Below are 23115 nucleotides of genomic sequence, written 5' to 3'. Positions count from 1 at the left end.
AACGAAGATGGTTATTTTGTCGCTCCGGACAATAATAATCGCGAGAGTGCTGATGAACGTGAAACTGTACTTCATCGCTAAATACCAGATTGGTCGTAGTTATCTTCTATCATGAAGCACTAATCAGTGGCATGGTTGCGAGATTTCACTTCTTTACTCCGTTTCAACCGAAATATCACCGCCCCCCTCAGAATTTCAGACGTCCCCCGACAGATTTTTCACCTGGCGCCGCCCCCGGTTTACACACTGTGCTAAAATGTGATAATTCATTCGTTAACAATACTGTTATTGTTGGTCAATCGCTGAAGCTTTACAAACCTCAAAGGATTTTAGACTATGCTTAAATCATATACATTTTTGTATTTGAAATTACATAGCAAAATGCAGAAAAATTATCATCTGATGCGAGAAGAAATATTGTTTTTGTCCGTTTGCAGAGACATGAATATAAAAAGATAGGAGACTGCCAAACAAAAAGAAAAAAACAATTCCAGTTTGTACATTGGCAGCTTGCTGTTTACTGTTACCAATAATAACTGTCACAGTAAGCCAACAGTAGTAATATATCTTAATATCATCGGAAATATATTCCATTACATATTTAAAGAGTAGGCAAAACGTTACAGTTTCACATAAAGAATAACATACATTTGGAAAGCCGTGTCATTTCCACAGCCACACGGTTAACCCAGGAATGCTCACAGACAGGGTTTTATACTTGAACAAAGAAGAAAATGAACAAAATGAAGCATAAAATGAGCAGTCTTAGAAAACCCGATGACCCGTAAATGTGAAATTGTGAAATCGTGCCACCTGCAGAAGTTCTCAATCGACTCTGCAATTGTGGGATGTACTGAGGGAGGGCAGAAGGAAGAGTACAGAGGACTGATTAACAGCTTTGTGGAGTGCTGTTGGGAGAACCACCTGCAAATTAACATGGCAAAGACGAAGGAGTTGGTGATAGACTTCAGGAAGAAGAGGGTCAACCTACTCCGGTCTGCATCCATGGGAGTGGCGTGGAGATAGTTGACTCGTACAAGTACCTGGGTGTTCACATTGATGATAGACTGGAATAGACTAAGAACACGGAAGCCATCTACATAAAGGGCCAGAGCCGACTTTACTTTTTGAGAAGGCTCAGGTCCTTCAATGTGTGTACTAAGATGCTTCATATGTTCTATCAGTCTGTTGTAGTAAGTGCCATTTTCTACACGGTGGTGTGCTGGGGCTCTGGGATTTGAGCAGGGGATGCTTACAGGCTGAACAAGCTCATCGAAAGAGCAAGTTCTGTCATTGGGTCTGACCTGGACCCCTTGGAGGTAGTGGCTGAGAGGAGAATGGTGTCCAAATTAATGGCCGTCATGCACAATGTCTCCCATCCCCTCTATGACATGCTTGTGAGAATGAAGAGCACATTCAGCAATAGGCTGATCTAACCACAGTGCAACAGGGAGCGCTACAGAAGGTTATTCTTGCCTTCTGCCATAAGACTTTACAACTCATCCACTGTGTGTCTGGGCAGGGGCAACATTGATCTGTTTTTGGATTAAACATGAATTTTCTGTTTACAGCTGGTTTTTCTGTTTACAACTGATGTACAATATATGTTGGGTATTTGCAACATATGTGCAATACATCTTCTTTTTACTGTACATTCTGGTTTGTTTTGTATCTGCTGTACTATTTGCAATTCCAGATACTCCATTTTTAATTTACTTCTAATTGACTGTACTTACTGTATTGTATTGTTGTATTATTGTATACGGTTGTTACACTGTGCTGTGTGGACTGTGCCAGGCTGCTGTTGCACTGCAATTTCCTTCATGGGATTAATAAAGTATCTATGAACAGAGGTACACATACAGCACAAACTCCATCCAGATGGCACCTAGGTCTGAAATTGAATCCAGGGTACCAGCACTGCAAGCACCACTGTGCTGTCTCCAGTAAAATAATATACTTTTAATTTTATTTATACAGCATTATTTCAAAGATACCCTAACATATACAGTGGGGTTGAAATTGCATAATATGATAAGACGGAGACCCACGTGTATGAAAATGTAAAATGCATACTATATATAATGCCTTTCAAATGTATTCAGACCCTTAGACAGTTTTCTTTCTTTGTTCTTTTAAAGCTTGCAGTCTTGATATTCTGAAGGAAAATTAATATTTGTTATGTATGAGACAAATCCCATCCATTCTAAGCAAAAAAAAAAACGAGATTATTAATGTTAAAGACAAATGGAAACTCATGATGTCTAAACTATTCAAAACTTTTTCTAAATTAATTTAGTTTCATAGAATTACCTTAAAATGCCTTACAATTATTGTATATTTGTGCAGTAGTAGTAGTTTACATGATTTCAGAATACTGTAAATACACTTATCTCTGTATGCTCCCTCAGGCAGGTAATGAATTTCAGGCTGCCACCTTAGCACATAATATAATAATAATAAATAATAATAATAATTATAAATTAATACACTTACTGAAAAATTAATGGTAACTGTAATCTGAAAGTGGTTAATACACATATATTTTATTAATGGAGTCCACAGAATATTTCAAAATCATATATGAAAAAGCATTAAAACTTCAAGGTATATTTAGGTATATTAAACGCTATTTTAATATAATATTCTTTTCTTAAATAAATCAAATATATTACGTTCGTTTTTATCAATGTGCTTCTGATACTACTGTGTGTAAATACAATTACAAGGGACCATCACATATTGTATGAAGTGATCTCTGTAGCTTAAAATGACCATTTTTATGGTTAAAAGCAGCAAAAGTACGACACATTAAATTAAATGGACGAAATTCCAAGTTATCACTTACAACAGAAGCAATTACCCGGGCTTTGCAGCAAGTTATCTAGGAAGTTTAAGTTTGTGAACAGTAAGTATTCCAACCCATCTGTGCGCAATCAATTCTATCGATACATTGTGTTCCACCCACTTACTACCTTTCCAGAGGAGGGGTCACATCCCGAAGTCTGTGTTGCCAGAGAACCTTTAGTTTCACAGACTTCCGTGATTTTTTTTCTTACTTCCTGGTTAGTTTTTCTTCCCCTTCTTTCTGTAAACTGCGGTGAAACGGGCAGAACGGATAGTGTGCATTGACCCTTTCGTGTAATGGACATCTTATAGATAACTGTATTATAACACTGAAACAGAACGGAATATCAACAAGTCTCTGTCATTAGGCCCGTTGGCCTTGGTTGGGATTTTTGTAGGTGAGTAATTCGTGTGTACGTGTAAACTTCTGATGGTTGATCGATGTTTGTGTATGAATGCTAAATCCGCATATCTGCGATGTAGTAGTACAAAGTTGTTTTATGACATGTATGATTGAGCTATACGTCTGTAAACAAAGTCAAATCAGTTTTTTCGGAACTTTTGTTTGCACAGCAGCTTCCTTCTCCGTTACTTTGTAAAAAAAAGGCTTTGTGGAGGTCTCGCCGTGAGGGTACGGCTAAGGAAAACTAGTAAAACAAACTCTACGGTCCTGAATAATTATCTACGATTACGTTTCCTTCTAGTAGAGCTGGGACGTACGAAGTTAGTGAAATCTGATCACAATTAAATGTACTTTTCCCGTCTTTGTGAAGTGTTTCTTAATGCCATGCAGATTCCCTTCCCAGCACATTTTGGTTACAAGCCCAATTTACGTGGTCACGTTTGAAATCGAACTAATCAGGAAAAGGTGTGTCAAAATGGGTTTTCCACTAAATGGAAAAAAGAAAATAATCAATTTCATATAAAGAGATAAGCAACATAAAAACATGCACAGAGGATACGTATACCATCTGATAAGTTTAGTTATCGATTGTTTACGTACGTCACATATGGAAAAAAAGGCCAGCTATAACATCCAGTTTGAATGAATGGGAAGAGCTCTTACAGTACCTGTTCAGTTAGGCAAAGCTATTAGTAAATCCAGGGACTGCAGTGAAAGTGAATGAGCAACATAATTCTCTCCCTCTGTTGCTCTGCCCATAGTGGTTTGAAGTGGAGCAATCTTGAAATGTGTAGGCCTGTTGGGAGTTTCTTGTTCCATGTCTGCACCTCTGATTCAGAAATGAGCACTTGTGATTTGCCAATGATATTTATCAAAAGAAAATTAATATTCTTTTCAACCCTTATTTTGCAGACTTAAATTTGAGATGGCGGGCTTGGGAAACAGTCGCCGAGGTGGGAGGTCTCTACTTTTAATTGGTGCCTTAATTGCGTGCACGGTAGTGCTGGGTTTCAACTACTGGATATCAAGCTCTCGGAACATAGAATTGCAGGTGAGTTTATGCTTCCTGTCTTTTGTTTAGAGAACTTGTCAGTGTGATGATACCATAATCAGAGTAAGAACCGCGAAAGAGAGGAAAATTATATCCATTGTTTGAAGCAGCGTATATCATTAACTTGTGTTTGCCAGTGCTACTGCAATTCTTTGAAATTACTTGAGGAAAAAAAGCAAAAACACACAGCAGGTACCACTGAAGTTTCCCACATGAAATATGTGACAGCATTTAAAATTATATTTTTTAAATGTTAAAACTATTACACCAATCTTATGATTTGTGATTGCATAAGCATTAATAAAACAGTAGTAAAACTATGCAAGGAGAGACCTTGCAATATATATATATTTCTTTTAAAAGACATTCCCAGCTTGCAAAGAACACATTGATGACAGTTTTATCATGAGGTTAAAAGAACTTGTCAGTGTAATAACATAATCAGGGTGAGAACAGTAAAGCAGAGGGATGTACAGTATGATATCCTTTATTTGAAATAGTGTTAATTAAATTGTGTTTCCCAGTGCTAATGCATCTTTTTTAAGTTATTTGAGAAAAAGCAAAAACATACTGCAGGTACCACTGAAGTGCCCTTCATTAAATAACAGGATTTTGAAGTATATTTTTAAAAATGTTAAATCTATTACACTGATCATATGGTGTGCATTAATGAAATAGTGATTAAACTATGCAAGGGGAGAACTTGTAACACTATTTTTTTCTCTTTGACATTTGCAGTTTTGCACAGAACAAATGTGCAACGTTTTTGGTGTGCTGGTGAAAAATAAAAAAAACTTGGGAATACTTGGGAACGTTTTATGTTTTGTGACCTGTTTTTAATTGGTGGTTTCCCTGAGAGGAACGTCATTGCTGTTTCTTGTGTAATGCTTGGCTTGAGAATTGGAACTCAGACCTCTACTTTGTGTTTTGTTTTAGACTCGTGTATATGAGTTGGAAGGCAATGTCCGGCGGGCAGCCTCTGAGAGAGGGGCTGTGGAACTGAAGAAGAATGAATTTCAAGAGCAGCTTCAAAGGCAGAGTGAGCAAATGAATCAGATTGAGTCTCTGTATCGGCAGCAGCTGCAGAGTGCGCAGGCGTCCTGGAAGGGTGAAAAGGTACTGCACTCAGATTGATAGTGTACTCCAATGGAACAATACAGACCGTCTAGGTGGCCCCATATGGTTTACTGCGCTTTTTAGCACTAGTGCTGTTCACCACACTGTCCAATACCCAGCTTGCCCTCCTAAAGCGAGTCATCATGAGCTTGGTTCTAAATCTTCAACTGGGCGCTGTTGCATGGAAGACAGTTTTAAAAGCGATCTAGTAATTAGATAAGTAAATAAGATTATAGCAATTATGATGCTGTAGCATGTGGTGATTTCTGCTGATTTTAGCAGCAGTGCATTTGTGCAGAAATTACATATGCATCAGACATTGAAGTCTCAACCCAATAACTGGATGGAAAACGCCCTTCACCTTTGTTTTACTGGAGTAAAACAACAAAACAACCTTTGTTTTACTGGCGTTTCTTAGGTAATCAGGTGCTTTGTGGAGTGCTTGGTTAATCTCACTTAAAAAATTCTTCATATCTAAGTAAAGACAGCTGTGCCGGGGGGAAATGTCATTTTTTGCTCTGGGCTTGGGGAAAAAAGTGTTTCAATGAAAGTTTCTCAGTTCTCAGTAAAGTATTTTTTTACACGTTTGACTTGAATGAGAAGCAAAAAGCACAAAAAATATAGCTCATTCCACTTCTTTCTGCCCATGCTGGCGTTAATTTAAATATACTCTTGCAGAAGAGTTAGAGCTTTTGAAATAAAACAATACTGTACGTGCAGGAAGTTTTTGTTCCATGACATTTTTTTGCATTCCATTTAGTAATGTATTGTGCATATCCAATTCCTGGTGGTCAGTAGGTCAATTCAGACCTTTCTTCAGAAAAGTACTCACTAAATAGAAACTTAATTGCTGTTTAGAGTGTATTGTACCATCAGGTTTCTCGTGTGGAATAATAGTCTTGCACTACTGGGTCCTGTCTGTACTTATTTTTATGATAAAATCAATCAGTCCAAAAATCCATAAATCGAAGTATGACTCGGTGTTCACAGCATCAGACAAAGACATGGGTTTTGACACCTTCCCAGTTGTAAGTAACAAGCCTGTTATTTGTTGGTAGGTTTTTGTTTGATAGAGGCCTTTTTCATTTACTCTATTGTATTCTGCTGAGAAATTCTATCTTAATTGTTCGTGTTTGACAGATCAATCAACATAACCTTGATATGAAATGGGCCAAAAGTCTGAATATTTCATTTACGGAGATCAGGCTCAGAGCAGGAAAAGAGAAGAATTTCATGTGCTTCAATGCTTACAGAGCCAGAAGAAGAAAAACGTGTAATTTTAAACTACATAAACAGACTTCCTTTTTAATGATGTCAATGAAATTTTAGTTTGGAATATATCCCCTTGATACCTGGTTCTAAAGTGCCTCACCACTTCCAAACAAAATTGGTTTTGGATTGTTTTTGTTGAACACTGACTTTTTTTGGGTCTTTTTTTGTACAATTTTGATATTGCTCTGATTAATGGAGAACTGACAATGAATATTGAATATAGGCTAATACACAAGGCTGAAATACTTTTTACATTTGCATAATTTTTATATTAGACATGAGATACTTAAATCTTGATTTTATTGTACAATTCTATTACTAATCAGATTCAAGGAGCCAAGATAAAGTGAATGGTGATTAAGTGCTTATAGTTAAAGCACAGACTACTAGAAACAAAATGTATGAGAAGCGACTAATTCAACAGGTGGTTATGATGTAATTGGAAATTCACAGAAATACGGCTAATGGAAAGCAATGATGATGAACAGAATATTAGTGGAAACAGTGTGCCAGAGAGACATGAAAAATGGAAGAGGCAGATGTGTAGCACCATATTTCAAATGTTCAGCATTCACTCTTAGGAACTTAAATTATGGGAATCAAGAGCCTTTGAATCTATGTGAGTTAGACTCATTAAGAAATGCCAAAAAAGGCACTTTGTTAACAGTTTACTTCGGACCACAAAGCACAGATATTTATTATAATTCACCCTTTTATAATGAAATCCAGAACAAACAGCACATGGCTAATGACTGCTCCCATGTTCTGTTTGTCAGAACCTGCACAACAAAGTGCCTGTAATGATCTAATATTAGTCTAATTTCAAACAGTCAGCATAGAGTTTGAAAACAGAGGTCATAAAGAGGTGGACTTTGATGTTGAATATTTTAATAATAATAATTGCTTACACTTACATAGTGCTTTTCTGGACACTCCACTCAAAGCGCTTTACAGGTAATGGGGACTCCCCTCCACCACCACCAATGTGAAGCATCCACCTGGATGATGCGACGGCAGCCAAAGTGCACCAGAACGCTCACCACACATCAGCTATTAGTGGGGAGGGATTATAAGGAGGCCATGATTGCTAAGGGCCAATGAGAAATTTGGCCAGGACGCCGGGGTTATACCCCTACTCTTTTCGAGAAACGCCCTGGGATTTTTAATGACCACAGAGAGTCAGGACCTCGGTTTTACGTCTCATCCGAAGGACAGCGCCTGTTTACAGTATAGTGTCCCAGTCACTATACTGGGGCATTGGGACCCACATGGACCGCAGGGTGAGAACCCCCTGCTGTCCCCACTAACACCTTAGTTTTTCCCCGGTAGTCTCCCATCCAGGCACTGACCAGGCTCACACCTTCTTAGCTTCAGTGGTTTGCCAGTTGTGAGTTGCAAGGTGATATGGCTGCTGGCAACACCACGTTTTTGACCACCATTTTGACACCACATGCAGAATTCAATACAAAGTTTTACAATTACAGACCAGGCAACAAAGGAATGAGGTGGAGTTGAAAAGAAGAGTGGGAAGGGATAAATATAGAGAATGGATGGAAAAGGTTTAAAGATATTGTTCTTGAAACACAAAACAGTGCATTCTGAGAGCAAGTAAATCTAAGCCTAGTCATCAGTGGCCTAAATATAAATCAATTAAGAAATATATATGGTTATAGAATATGATTTACAAAATGATAAAAAAATAAATGGAATCTAATAAACTAAAAGGAATATAAGGAATATAATAAACTGCTAAGAGCAGATAAAAAGGATATTAGGAAGGCCAAGAGAGAGAGAAAAAGGAAACTTACATTTTGATACTAAATTTAGTAAAAGTTTTAATGTATCTTTTTATTACAATGGCAGAGCAGTTAAGGATTAAGTAAATGTCTCTGCCATAATAATGTTGGAAAGTGTCTAGTTGATGACAGTAAAATGACTTAAAAATTATTTTACTGAGGTGTTTACTGAGGAAAAATCAATATATAGTACCTCAGGCTGAGGACACACCAAGTTCTGTATTAAATAATAGCATCAAAAGGGCAGAAATGTCATGGATGCTAGAAGCACTTGAGTTTAAATTTCCAGGCATGAGGTTATTCTACCTATTGTACTTCTTATTATTAAAGTTCCTCAGAGGATTAATTCTTAAATTGCAAGCATGAGGCACTTCAGATAATCTGCATCTTTTTTTACTGGGAATAAAGAAAATCTCTGGTATATGGATTGATACATTTTTAAATTGTGGTGATATCATTAGTGAAGTGTTGCAAGGATCTGTATTAGACCACAGCTGTTGCTCACATTATAATCTAGATTTTGGTATAGTTAGTATACTAGTTAGTTAGTATACTAGTATAATAGTTAGTATAAAGTTTGCAGGAGATAACAAATTTGGAGGCAGCAAATGTCAAATGTTGGCAGCAAAAATATGAATTATAGCTATTGTGACACCTTGAGTGGTGGTTACAACAGCTGGAGTTTTTATTCCCTATTAACTCTAGTGTGAGAAGAAAGCCATCTATTGGAAAGAAAGTATTCATTTGCAGTAGGAACACTTACTAATAAATCAAACAAAAACCCATATTTGGAGTACTAAATAATTAAATTCCTTCCTATGCCTTCTCAGTTTCTCTTCGAGAGTCATTCCCAGACTATGACAAGCTGTAAACCAGTAAACACTGTTTTTCTCCCGTTTTCATTTTCCGCTCAGACACTGTCTGCTCCTGCAGTGACCATAGGCTTTGTTTCAGCCTTGTCCTTTTCAGCCTTGTCCTTTTCCAGCTACAGGGTGTTTCTTGGGTAACTATAGAGACACAAATTCTACTCCTACATCAAGATATACAACGCCTGTGTAGGAAAACAGATCATAATTGCCACAGCTATATTAACTCCAGTAGTGCCAACTGTGTTTGAAATACCACAAGGGCATCTGTTAAGAGTCTGTATCAAATCGCAAAGCAGAAAAACGTTTTTGCCTGCCAGCATAAAACTGCGCACAGTGAGGTATATTCATCATAATGTATTATGAGGTTTAAATTATTTTCTATCAGTTAAACATAGTATCTTAATTTGAATTCATGTTCTTCTTAGTAATGGACTATAAGAGCCTTGTTCTTTTCCATCTGATATGATAGTGCTCCGAGATTATAAATTTGGATGCTGTTTATTGATGTTTCCCATCTCAATGCATGCTTTTGATGTGAACGTATAAGACTGTATGTTTGCCTGGCAATGATAATGATCACAATTGAGATTTTAATGTTTATTAAATAAAAAATATGAAATAATGTTAACTAATCAATAGTCAGGTATTCTAACTTTAAATACAATTAGCATGCTAGTTGGAGCTAGTAAAAAGTTGTCGTTTGGTGAAGTGGGTCTTAAATGAGGAATTCAGAACAACTTGGTAAAAAGTTAATATTTTAGATTTTTGAGTTGAAACTGGTCATAATGATTCAAAACAAACATAAAAAACATGTATTAATGTTATGTTAATGTTAATGTTAATTATTTTAAGGGTTATGAGATAATAGTTTCTGGCTCCCCTGTGACCCAGTATTGGATCTAACAGAAAATGGAAGGATGGGTATGAAATATTTTTGAAGTAGTTTGCTTTTTGCTTTATAATATACATGACTATTGTTTTTGGAGTATTTTATATTCTGTAATATTTCAGGAGGATTAAGATTCTGTACATTCTGTACAGATGTAGCCTGATACAGCAGGAGGTATTTCTGCAACACTGAAGACATGTGCAAATGCATTTCAAATGAGGAAGTAATTTTGTAGGCAATTTAAAAAATAAAATATGCAGCCCAGTCGGATTTATATGATGATAATACTTCCTTGCAATGATAGAACTTTAACCAACTGCAAATGTAAAATGTGAGTCATAATATAAATACATTCAATTCACTTATTGTACAGTTCTAGCCTGTATTTGTGTCTGGTTTGTAAAGTAAAATGAGTGTAAACATGCATAAAATGATCATAATTTAGAAACTCCAAACATTAACAATGATTTTATAACTGTTTAAATAATGCATTGTTTTCCTTATCATTCAAGTGATGTTTGGCAAGTTTGTTTTGTGGCTTATCTCATAAGAGGCTTCCTTCATGAAACCCAGCTCTGAAATACACATTCATCCAGTGACTTTCATGTGTAGTTTCAGCACTTTGTTTCCTGAAGAGGCTAGTGTGTATTAAGAAAGTCCAGCTGTTGCCTTTTCATTTATGCTTGCTTCCCACACACCATGTTTCAAATCTAGTAGGACTCTCACTGTACCAGTAGCCTTATTTGTTTTTAAATGGACACTACAATAGAAAGTGGGAGATCGGCCTTGTGTGGGTTCTTTTATTACGGTTCTCTAACTTTAGAGGTCAGTGACCATTTGCCTGCAATTTTGAAGAGCTGTTTGAACTTAGGCATGACAATGCATGCTATTACTGAATGTTTTCCATTCATTATCTCTTTTATACCACAGGAAAACAGGAAGCCTTCAGAGGCATCCATATACAGTATTTCCAGAGACTTCCATTGCTCTTCCAAAGAGCTTAATATTACTGTAGATTTTTTTTAAATTTCATTTAAAGGAATACATAGAGAAATTAATACATGTGACCCTCCTGTTTTTTCAAATTTATTTTTGACAAGTATGGCTTTGCTCTATGCAATGCTATTATGGTTACAGCATTAACATTATTTAAAGTGTTGAAGTGAGACATTATCCAGTCTGTAATTCATTCTGTTATGTGATGTTTTTTTTGTTCCTGTTTCATCGGGGATATGAATAAATCTGGGAACAAAACATATACACAATCTAAAAACATCAGACAAAACATGTAGGTAAAAAAATAATAATGATTGAATACTGTACAACAATCATATATTGTAACTGAACTCTGGTGCGTTAGCCTGATCCTCTGAGATATATTTCTTTTTTTAGTGAGTGGCAAACTCAGAAATATCAGGTATAAGAGAAAATCATGAAATGGGCAGACACGTGGCAAATTAACAATGATAAGTTAAATTATATCTACACTATACTATACTTATCACATAGGAGCTGCAGGAAGATACACTTAAAGAGCAGTCTGGCTGTGTCTGTAAACTCTTCTGTTTTCTCATTAAAACACAGTGGGAAAATAAAAATAAAATCGAATGGTGTGGTTTATAGCAGACAATCGGGGATTGAAGTCTAGGGAAGTTATGCTGAAGCTTTACAGTGCAGTAGTAGAGCTAATTTAATTTGTTCACCATACCAAAAAGGATGGTATAGCTTTTGAGAGAATTCAAAGAAGCTCAAAAATAATTCCTAGTCTCTGGGGATACTGTTATTCTTTTCACATAGGGATACTGGAGGTTGGATGACTTTGTTTAGGAAATAAAAGAAGAAAAAACACCAGACTAGTTCACACAGTTAAGTACTAGTTCATGCAGGCTCCTTCTAAATATCACTATGACACACTTAAAGAGATCTGATAACATTAAGTTGCGCAAATATGGAAAATTCAGAAAATCCATGGTCAAGAGAGCCACTCTTCAGTCTAGAAAAAAGGATATTGAGAGTAGATCTGAAGAGGTTTAGATATTGGAAACCCTGGGGACTATTTCACACTCTAGCAAAACAAGGACATAGGAGCACGTTTGGAATCTGAAAGTAAATTCATTTGGCATGGAGGATAGAAAACGTTTCTTTACACAAACAGTCCCAGCCATGTGGTTGAAGCCCGAGCTCTTGGTGCCTTTAAGAAAGATCTAATAGCTTGTGCCCATATTCGATTCTGTAAAATAGTGGTTATTACTGTAACATTTCATGCAGCCTGCGTTCTGAAAATCTGTTATTGCATCTCCTTATCAAATATAGTTGAAGTATTTTGTGTTTTAATGGTTTAAATACCTCTGAAATACTTCTTAATTAAAATCTGGCACGTTTTGCACTCCTGAAAAGGGCATCTCACACCCACAGGGGCATCCCAGGCTAAGAACCACTGCTGTAGAACCTCACTGCTGGAGAGGCAACAACCATCCAATACTGATACGGCCTGTTCTTTAATACATGGGGCATATTATTGATGTGTTCTATTGAAACAGCTGGACAGAACTACCCATTTAGTGCGCTTACCTTATGTTTAGTAACTGTTCTATTAGTCAATATTTAACTTATTTGTACCTGTGTAAAAATACCTTGATTCGTACTTTAAATTACAGAGCTTTGTGATTAAACACATTTTGCACATTAAACACATTTTCTTGATCACTTGGTGATCAAGACACATTTGTCTTTAAATGTAAGATTTTGAATAATAAATAAAATGCTTCCAACATTGGTTTTTTAACACAATTCTATGAAATTAGATGACAAATTCCGACCGTTTAATTTTCCTTTTTTAAAGTAATACATTTGTATATTTGTACAATTTGTGCAATTAATGATCACTTATTGAAATTGAAAGTTTTCTAAAAAAAAGCCTGTTCTTGTTTTTGTTTAGGCTGTCCTGCTTCTCAACATCTCTTCAAGTGCTAGGACTATCAAGACAATGAAAGGTAAGATGAGGAAATTAAGCATTCACAAAAGTGTGAATCTACACTAATATAATTGTTGTTTATACTGTTATAATTTTTGTTTTCTAAATTTTTACTTTTGATGGGTTCAGAGTAGCTAATGCCATCTCAGTTTTTACATCTTGTACAGAATGTTCACACGTGTCTTGACATGTTTTTTCCATTATTTCCGTAGTAGGCCAGATTAGTTTCCAGATGACCACATCAACTTTTCAACATGTTGAATGCATGGGGATCCTTAATTGTTGTATTATAATCTGGGAACTGTTGTTTATGTCCTTTCTCTTTCTCCCCATAGATCAGTTTAACACTTTGTTTAAAGATATGGGAAAATTACAGCAAGAACTCCAGGAGTGTCAGAGAAACCAGAGCAGTCTTCAAAGAAAAATAACATCTGACATGTAGGTCACTTCTTTCAGACTTTTACATCTTTACAATCTGCACAGAAAGAATCAGCCATCCCATTTGGAATTATGTCATTAACCTTTTCATTTTCAGTTACATGAATGCAATCATATAACTGAAAATGAGCCTTATTCATACAATGAGCCATGAAATGAGCCTGCAACTCACAACTGGCAACCTATTGAAGCTAAGAAGGTTTGAGCCTGGCCAGTACCTGACCAATCCACTGGCCCCACCTCTTCCAGCAGCAGCTTAGCTTCCCAGGAGGTCTCCCATAGATCTTCTGGGAGAGCTCAGGCTGCTGCTGGAAGTGGTGTAAGTGGGGCCAGTAGGGGGTGCTCATCCTGCGGTCTGTGTGGGTCCGAATGCCATTAATACGGTGATGGGGACACTATACTGTGAAAAGGTGCCATCCTTCAAATGAGAAGTAAAACCAAGGTCGTGACTCTTTGTGGTCATTAAAAATCCCAGGGTGTTTCTTGAAAAGAGCAGGGGTGTTACCCCAGTGTCCTGGCCAAATGAATTGGCTTCATCCCTCTGTTCTCCTCCCCACTGAGAGCTGATGTGTGGTGAGTATAACCTCCAGGTTCATGGAGTAGAGCCACCATGTACCTGTAAAGTGCTTTAAGTGGAGTATCCAGAAAAACACTATAAGTGTAAGAAAATATTATGATTAACCATTTGTTTTATTATATAAAGTATGATTAAGGCTAAAATATTAAGGTACTGTAGATCAGTGTTGTTTTGTAAAATACTGGTGAAAGAGGAGCTGAGTAGACTTGTTAAACCATTTGTATTAACTGTATCACAGTTTATTGGGTGTTTGTGTCAAAGCTGTAACCTAGGGAAGATCAGTCCCTTTTTATCACTTGGGCTTTTCTTCAGTTATTTCAGTTAAGGCAAAAAACAGATACCAGACTTATGGAAATCAAAGTCACTTTCATGGTTTATGATTCAAGACTTAAAACCTTACTTGTGACTCTGCATTGGGGTTCTGCTGTTGGATGATTTATAAGACCTTTTTTGATGCTTCTGCATTTAAAGGCACCTGCTTAGAATGCAAACTGAACACCTTTCTCCAGACATCACTGCTTTCTGAGTGAAGTGCCTAACTTTATGTCTATTCCTTTCTACAGCACAGGAAGGCTTGAAAGTAAAGTCTAATAGTACTATTTACTAATAGTATTAGAGTAGATTACAGATTACAATCTACAGTATATGCCAATTTAAACCTGGTCTTTAAAAATGCTCATTGAAATCCAAACCAATTTAGTCAGTGAACCAGTTCCCCATTGTTGCTTTGTTGCACCAGGACATGTTTTATTGAAAATGGCTGTGGGGTAGTGCATATGAACAGCTCATCTTGTTGTTGTTTTTTAATTTGTACTGCTTTTTAAAACATTAGGCTTAAATGAAGAATTCCTATTATATGTATAAATTCTAACTTATTTTTCAAAGAAAAGTGGGTTAATGCGGCAAGTGTCACCATTACATTAAGGTACTACAACATGGTGTTGATGCCCTTAATTCTGCCCTTTCTTTTTCATCAGAACATCATAAATAAAGCACACAACATTTGTATAAATATAGTAATTCAGTAATGTAGAAGACATGCTGTAAGTAGATATACTGTAACAATATAACACATGAGTGTATAACCTTGATTTTGATACAGGGTCACTGATTATGTCTGTATCTGTCACTTGCTTAAATGTCTCGTGGCAAATAATGATCTCCAACTATTAAATTCTCTAGGACAGATTAGCTCTAGAGTTGTTAATTTTGAGTAGGGTTTTCTGTTGTACTGTTTGCTCTGCTCTTTTCTGTTCTGCTTTAAGAATACAAATGTTGCCCGTATTCATTTTCAGTCAGTAGAAGAGCTGGTTTAATTTATGTTTGTTTAAGTCTATCTTGGGAATCAACTTCATTTGACGACTTCATCAAAGCCTTAGTCTTTCATTTACAAACACAAAATAGACACTCTAAGAGAGAAAGCAAGGTTCTGAGAAACAAGAAACACTTTTCAAATTGAATAGTTCTTCTTTATTTAATAGTTTATTTAATTTAGTTCGTCACTTTAATAAAGTGAGTCTAGCACTAAATGTTTTTTTTATTGCAGACAAATAAATGGGTTATTAAAATCTTTATTTGGATGCGGTTGGTGCAGTTCTGCTTTGTAAATTAAAAAGTAGCACAATAAGAAAGTCTTGTTAGGGTTAAAGCAAAGTTTAGTTGGGACTGATAGTTATTGCAGTTGTTCAGGGCTCTGGACTTTGGAGAACAGAGTTATGGGTTCAACCATGGGACAAAGTACTTCACTAAAATTAAATCAGTAAATGTCCCCTTAATAAAAGCTGGTCTCCTGGTCATTAATTTCTTCTCTAACATGTTTTATTTGTTATTGAGATACACATTACAGGACAGAGCAGCAGAGTAGGAAAAATATAACAGACAGAAGGCTAGTGTTGGGTTTTAGCACCAGAAGAGGGACGGGGAAAATTATATCATGTGGAATGGTGCTGAAAAGGTCATTTTCTTCAAAGACCGCAATCTTATCTCCTCATTGCATTTTCTTGTGTTTCCTGCTCTTAAATGTACTGTATTTCTTTTATGTTTAGGTCTCAGTGCAATGCACAGATTACAGAGGTGAAGGAAGGGTATTTACAGCAGCTTTCAGCACTCAAAAAGGATGCTCTGCAGAAGGAAGAGAAGATAACTACTGAGGTCAAGGTGTCTATGGTAATGCACCCAATTGTATCTCACTTTCCTAAAATTTACAGAATTGTCTACTGAGTGCATCAGTGCTTGTTTTTATAGAGATTCTGCTATTCTGATAAGGATAGAAGAATCCACATGGCATGTTTGGCTTTAAAAAGATATCAAGCAAGTGAGACTTCAAAATTGCGGTTAATTACTGATGAACTTTTAACATTTTCATTGTGTGCACCTGACCTCTTACTGCATTTGTATCAACAGCTTTTCAGTGAGCTTGTCTGCGCACTTGGAATTATGATTTAGGAAGCTAGAAATGGTCAAACTGTACTTGTATGTATGTACAGTATTGTATTCTTTAGTATGGAAGATAAAAGTAAGGATTTTGCTAAGAATATACCTGAGCGGTTGGTATAGATACAGGCATGTAAATTCTTTCTTCTCGGCATAGATTTAGTGAAAAGAGTAATAGTTCATTTGCAAGGCACATTTGCTTAAACAAATATTTAACAATGACAATGACACACAGTACACTACAAAAAACAAACGTAAAACATGTTTCACTATGTAAAAGTTTAAAGAGACCTATGTCTAAACCACCTAGAAAACTACAGACTACTACCAAGTATTTGGGTCTTAAATAATGCCTACAGAGGCCAAAAGAAGAGATAAGCTGCCTTCTAAACTAAATAGATAACAACCAATGATTTAATCTCCCTCTCTGCAAATCCGGATTCCATAAAATAAATGGGTGCCTATCTCCCTATTTTGAAATGCACTCACTGAGCATGAGAAACTTTTTTAAACCAAGGGATTCTTCTCCCAGGAACTCAAAGTTCCTTACAAACAACAGAATTGCAAGCTCTCCTGGCAAGGTTTAAATACGTAGCTCTTTTTGGATGATCTGAAACAAAGACTTCTTGTCTGGCAGATACTTTTAAGTTCCGGCCTGCTGTCCGTCCCTCTCCTCCTGTGGTCTTTCTTTCTCTCGTGTCTTTTCTTTCCCTTTGCCCATCTTGATCTCATCTTATATTTTGTATAAACGTTATGATTACTTTGATGACAGAATCTGGACCCCCAACATCTCAGCAAACATCCCTTTTCCTTTGAATCTGGAAATGGACTGCTAAAGATACTTCCTAGTCACCTATAGGTGTAATAAAATATTGTGATCTTATAATGATTTTCAAAAATGATCCTTCAGAGAGATGAAAATGCATGCAAGGTGGTATAATGCAGGTCTCTTTGTGATGGTATATTCACCACTCTGGAGGGTGGAGTACTGATGTACTTCACTTTTAATTTTGTTTTCATTTAGACTGGACTATTTTTTTTTCTGGAAGGCTTATTGTGGTGTGCAAGACAATGAGGCAAAATGATAGGAAAGGAGTAAATACGATTTAATTTCATCCAGAAAACTAGAATGAAAAAAGCTCAGCCTGGACAAGACTAAACAGCTGCAATGTGTTTTTTTCTCCCTATAAGCTTGAAATTAACCTCTGTGGCCTGCACACAGACACGGCTTCCTACTAAAACCTCTTAAATGATAAGAAATGGCAAAATACTTCATAGGACAGGTAAAAAGAAATTGAAAGAAAGATGGGCATAAGTCAGACTGCTGTTTTATAACAGAACAATGTTTTATGTAAAGAAAGAGACAGTTTTCAAAAGTGTATTTTAAATTTGCATTGGTGTTTCCCTGCAGCCCAAAGCAGTTTCCACAGGAGTTAAAACCAGAGCTACTGATGTCAAAGGGATAGAAAAGCAAGAGAAGGAAGGGACTAAGCAGGTCCCTGTCCATCCAAGAAACAGCAGTCATGAGACAGAAGAAAAACCAGTACAAACTGAAGTTCAAAACCCCAAACCTGCTGAACTAGAAACTACTGAGATTCCAGAGAACACGGGTAGGACACTGCTATTATAATGTTTTCCCTTATTTTGTATTTGTTTTTGTTTTTTTACAACTGATTGAAATAAAATACATTTCTTAATGTTATTTTGCGGTTATGTTAGGACAGTGTGTCTTATTACTCTTGGAAAAACTCTTGGTCTTGAGCTAGTCCATTTTGTCTAGAGCATATTTTGTCTTTGCAGGTACTGGTATTAAATTTAAAATTTAATACCAGTAAAAAAATTTAAAAAGCAGGAGTTTGTTATATCACGGCTTAAACCTGGTGTTATTGACTTCAGAAATGTGAGTGTGATATTTTAAACGATGCATTTGCAGGCAGCAGGAAAAATGTTGATGTACAGCAGCCCAAAACAGTGGCTGTTAAACAGCAGGATAAAGACGAAGCTGAAAAACCAGAACTGACTGAGATAAAAGAAAATGATCTGGAGAATCAGAAAAATGAAGGAGGCAAAGATAAAATTGAAGACCTTGAAAATGATGACCACAAAGGCAATGGCACAGAGGAAGAAGTAGAAAGAGAGCAGTTAATTCAGGATGAGCTGGAGATCCTTGATGATTCACCTAATGGAGACCTAATAGCAGATGGTTAGTAATCAGTAATATTTGTCTTTTGGTTTCATGAACTGCGTTATTGTTAAAACAATCGTTGAAGAGCTGTGGAACTTTAAGTCGGAATGTTTCCAAGCTTTTGACTCTTCACTGTTTACTTTAAAATCTGAGTTTGTAGTTTTATCATGAGTCAGGATCTATGTAAATATGATGAAAAGCTGAATGTATCCCTACAATGAGTAAGTAGCACTTTCTGGGAACTGACAGAGAACCAAAAGACTAACATGATAGAAAAAACAAAACCAACAAAAATACAAAGAATCCTTTGTTTTTAAAAATATAAGGTATAAAATACTATACGTCAGACTTTGTAAAATAAATTCCCCCAAAACCTCCTGAACAGTGCCCTTCCAATGTGAAAAATAAAATAGTGAAATTAAGACTTAATTAAACTAAATTTTACGTCATTAAAAGGTTCCAATCATACATTTCTATTGACAACATTCAACAGTGTAATTTAGAAAATGCTGACTCAGGTTTTGACTTGTATTGCACTACATTTTTTATTTTGCAAAGTTTATGGTGGAAGAAAAATGCTTTTCTTACTTCTGCAGCCTCGCCTCCAGTACAACTGATTGTGACTAAACATTCAGCAGTAGTCATAAATCAAGCCCTCATCAATCTGTATGTCAGCCAAAACACAAGACCCCCTCACACTTGAAGTGCTCAACAGCAATATTACTGATTAAATAAACATTAATCAGCTCTAGATGAATACTGTTTCTTAGCAATTCATTGTCACTGGCTTAGCAGCAGATAAATGGCTTATTCAGTTATGTTTCACGGTGTGGGACAGTGATTACTGGTACACATCTGGTTCGTTGCATTTTTATAGAGCTTTTCATCCCAAAAGTTCCAAAGCATTTACATCTGCAATCAAGCCATCTGTGGCTCCCTTAGTACGATCTGGGGCATTCTGTGGAGATAATGGTCATTATCGCATTTCAAACAACATATTTTGTCTCCTAATAATACACATTTTTCTTAATTTTAGGCAAACAGAATAACGAGCTGGTGATGGGTGATGAACTTGCTGATTACAACGGCGATGAGGAAAATGTGGGAGAATTTGAGGCAGACAAACAAGCGGAGCTTGCAGAGAACACAGGTGATTCATAAACACACATGGATACTTAATTGAAGAGGTTTGCACCCCCACTAATACCTAACAAACAAGTGAAAGACAGTGTCACCTTAGAGCCAGAGATAATTGTTTTATTCTGCTCATCGAGAGTAACACAGCAACTGTAATGAGGACCTAATAACTAATGCCAAAATAGTGGCTTACAAGGAGCAGTTAGGAAATTGATGTTAATATTTTTCTGTCATAAGTGGATATAATATCTTCTATATGTGTACTGCAGATAAATGTGTTGGGCTGATAAGTAAAGTTTAATGAAAGCATTCGGCATTAAGCTTTTTTAAATTGTTTTATTTAGAATTAATCAGTCAGTTTAAAAAGTAATTGCACAAAAGCCATCATTTAAGAATTCAATGATATTTCACTTTTATAATGATACCTTTTGAAATGTGTACAGCATTCCTCAGCTTTTAAGTTACCACATCTAAGTTGTACCCAAGGACATACAACAGAGGAATATAATGTACATTGAGCCAGTATCCCCCATTTGTTGCCACAGAGAAATCTGTTCTGCAAGGGAAGTTTACTGTATTTACACATATTCGTACAAACACAGCTCTGTCCCACCCACACCTAGCAGATATGATGCAGATACAACATGCCTGTGATGCTATAAGACAAAAATGAGCCGAAATGTGTGGTGTCATGACAGCTGGATGGGTATTTATACAAAGACGTTTACCATGTAAGCTTCTCTGTTGCACTAAAACATTGTCTGCCATATCCCTTTCTTTCACCAGGAGTAGACCAGGACCATCAGCTCTTCAATGAACAGCTTTAGAAGAGTGTGACAAAAACAAAGTGGAGTTCTGAAAAACAAATGCAGTTGCACTGTCAGTATAACTGGAGTAAAAAATACTTGAGCTTCCAAGTGCTTTCCTTTGGGATCATAAGACTACCATTTTATTTTTCTTTATAATTCTTCAAGCCAGTGGAAGCACAGTACACATGATGTATTAGTTTAAATAATAACTGAATGATTGGTCCAAATTGAATGTATGTTAAACAGGGTTCTGAAGTAGATTGAGTTTCCTTTAACTATTGCTGTATCAGCAATCTATGCAGTACATACCTTTTTTTTTCCCCACTGTGTATCTGAGCTTCATGTTTCATATTTAGGAAAGAGACAACACATGAAAACATCACTTTGAAGTTCAGAGTTCTGACTTCCTGTTTCTTACATGAATGTTACTTTTCTTATCAATTCCCTGTAAAATGTGTTTTTGTGTTAGTCGTTGACATTTGTTTTAGTCTTACACAGTGTAATACCAATATAGAACAAATACCTCTAAAAGGTTATTTTGAATGGATACTCTTAGTTCAAATACTGTAAAAAGAGGGTGTGCTTTATTGAGAACTAATCTAATTTACAACATGGAAAATCTATATTTACTATGAAAAGTACTGTAAAGTGGTCTGTGAAGATCACAATAATTGAATCTCCGTTTGAAAAATGAAGTCAAACTTATATTTTTATGCTGCCTAATACAAGGCAGACATTAAATATGATTTAATTCAATGTTTATGAATATTCTAATAAGTTAGAATTTTGTTTTATAACCTATGGAAACTTATTTTGAATACATATCACCTAATACATTGATAGAAATGATAGATTCCTGTATTTTGGTGAAGACTTAAATTGTGGTTTCTCTTTAAAACATTCTGTACGTTTAATGATCTTGAAAACTACTATTGACAGTTTTCAGTATTCTATTTAATACAGCAGAAATGTTCAAGAATTTAATATAATCTTAAATAAGCAGAAGTATGACACTAGTTGTACTATTATAAAAAAATTTAAACAAAAACAAACATTTTATTTAAATTTATTGGGACCTGATTGCAAATCTTTTTAGACATGCACAATTTCACATCTTAATGTGATCATCTTTTTGTTTTGCTTTTTCATCAGAAAGTGTTCTTTCTTTATATTTAACTTGTATTAAACGTCTTCCTTTCAAATCTATGAGTGATTAAAACCAGTTGTGGAGAGAACAGTACTTTAAATAGAAATGAAAAACGAGAGTGGATTTTTCTAACCACTGACCTGAACTGATTCATAGAGAAAGCTCATTGAAACAAAGGGATTAACACACTAAAATTAAGTATCATTTATATTTGCAAACTTGGTGTTAAAGCTACTTAGAAATAGTTATAAACATTTTCCGCATCAGATTTTGTGACATATACTTATTGTTTTAATTAGGATAATTAAATCAGTCAGTAAATTAACAACTGAATATAAAAAGAATTGGATAAGAATTCAGAACTAAGCTTAACTGGAATGTTATACAAAGCACAGAAAGCCAAAACACTTACGTACATTCAAGTGGCCCTTTTAGTTTGATGTCCAGAATAGAAGAACCCCAAAACCCTGAGACTTGATCAGTGTTGCACCATGCAATCAAGTTGCCATCAATCACTGTACTGTAAGTTGAGTTCTGTAACAATCAATACACCTCCCCATAGATTGGTCTGAGAAAGGCTTTGGAAAGGTTCACATATAATTCTGCAAGCTTGTTCCTCACTTGCAGATGTCCATCACAAAAAAAACCCTTGATGCACAGCTGCAGGTCTACCCCATGTGGCTTTGTCCACATGAAAGTGACATTCTCTAAATAAACAGAGTCCATCGATTCCTTTTTGAGTTTTTGAAGCCTAACATTAAAAAGGTTGATGCCCAGCTGTCCATCGCGTTTATGATCGAGGTGGTTTTTCACTTTTACATCACTCGCCTGAATCACAGTCAGCTATGATCACTTAAACATGTCAAAAACATGTAATTAATATTCAACTTTATTATTCTAAAAACACATCTAGTAGATGTCTTTTATTACTCATTCTCAGAATAACTCTCTGTAAAGGAATATTATTAACAGCAGTTACTGCAAACAATGTTTCTCTACCAGCATAGCTGTATGTACTATAGTGTAGTAGGGTACTACAACTGAAAATATAATATTAGGACTTTTAAGGAAAATTAAGGAAAAATAGTACTTTACTATAAAAGAATGGAAACCATAAAGGATCAGGTCTTTGGACAATAATCTATATTTGCATAAAATGAAAAGGCAATATG

General features: G+C 35.8%; 1 protein-coding gene across 2 annotated transcripts; it reads left to right on the top strand.

Moving 5' to 3' along the window:
* Nucleotides 1-2992: 2992 nt before the first annotated feature.
* On the top strand, nt 2993-22672 carry golm1 (golgi membrane protein 1). Of its 2 annotated transcripts, none has more exons than XM_015362212.2 (10): nt 2993-3245; nt 4163-4301; nt 5238-5417; nt 13182-13236; nt 13553-13655; nt 16278-16398; nt 18077-18275; nt 18599-18868; nt 19887-20037; nt 20774-22672. In XM_015362212.2, exons 2-9 carry the CDS (start codon nt 4176-4178, stop codon nt 20009-20011), a joined length of 1179 nt encoding a protein of 392 aa, XP_015217698.1. In that variant the 5' UTR covers nt 2993-3245; nt 4163-4175; the 3' UTR covers nt 20012-20037; nt 20774-22672. The 2 variants fall into 2 exon arrangements, with proteins under 2 accessions (XP_015217698.1, XP_006626677.1); XM_006626614.3 differs by having other exon boundaries at nt 2994-3245; nt 19887-20000.
* The last annotated feature ends 443 nt before the right edge of the window (nt 22673-23115 follow it).

This window comes from Lepisosteus oculatus, chromosome 3, assembly GCF_040954835.1.
Source record: "Lepisosteus oculatus isolate fLepOcu1 chromosome 3, fLepOcu1.hap2, whole genome shotgun sequence".
In the NCBI taxonomy this organism is placed as follows: Eukaryota; Metazoa; Chordata; class Actinopteri; order Semionotiformes; family Lepisosteidae; genus Lepisosteus; species Lepisosteus oculatus.
The sequence above is the reverse complement of the archived record's forward strand: the minus strand, read 5'-3'. Positions and strand labels throughout refer to the sequence as shown.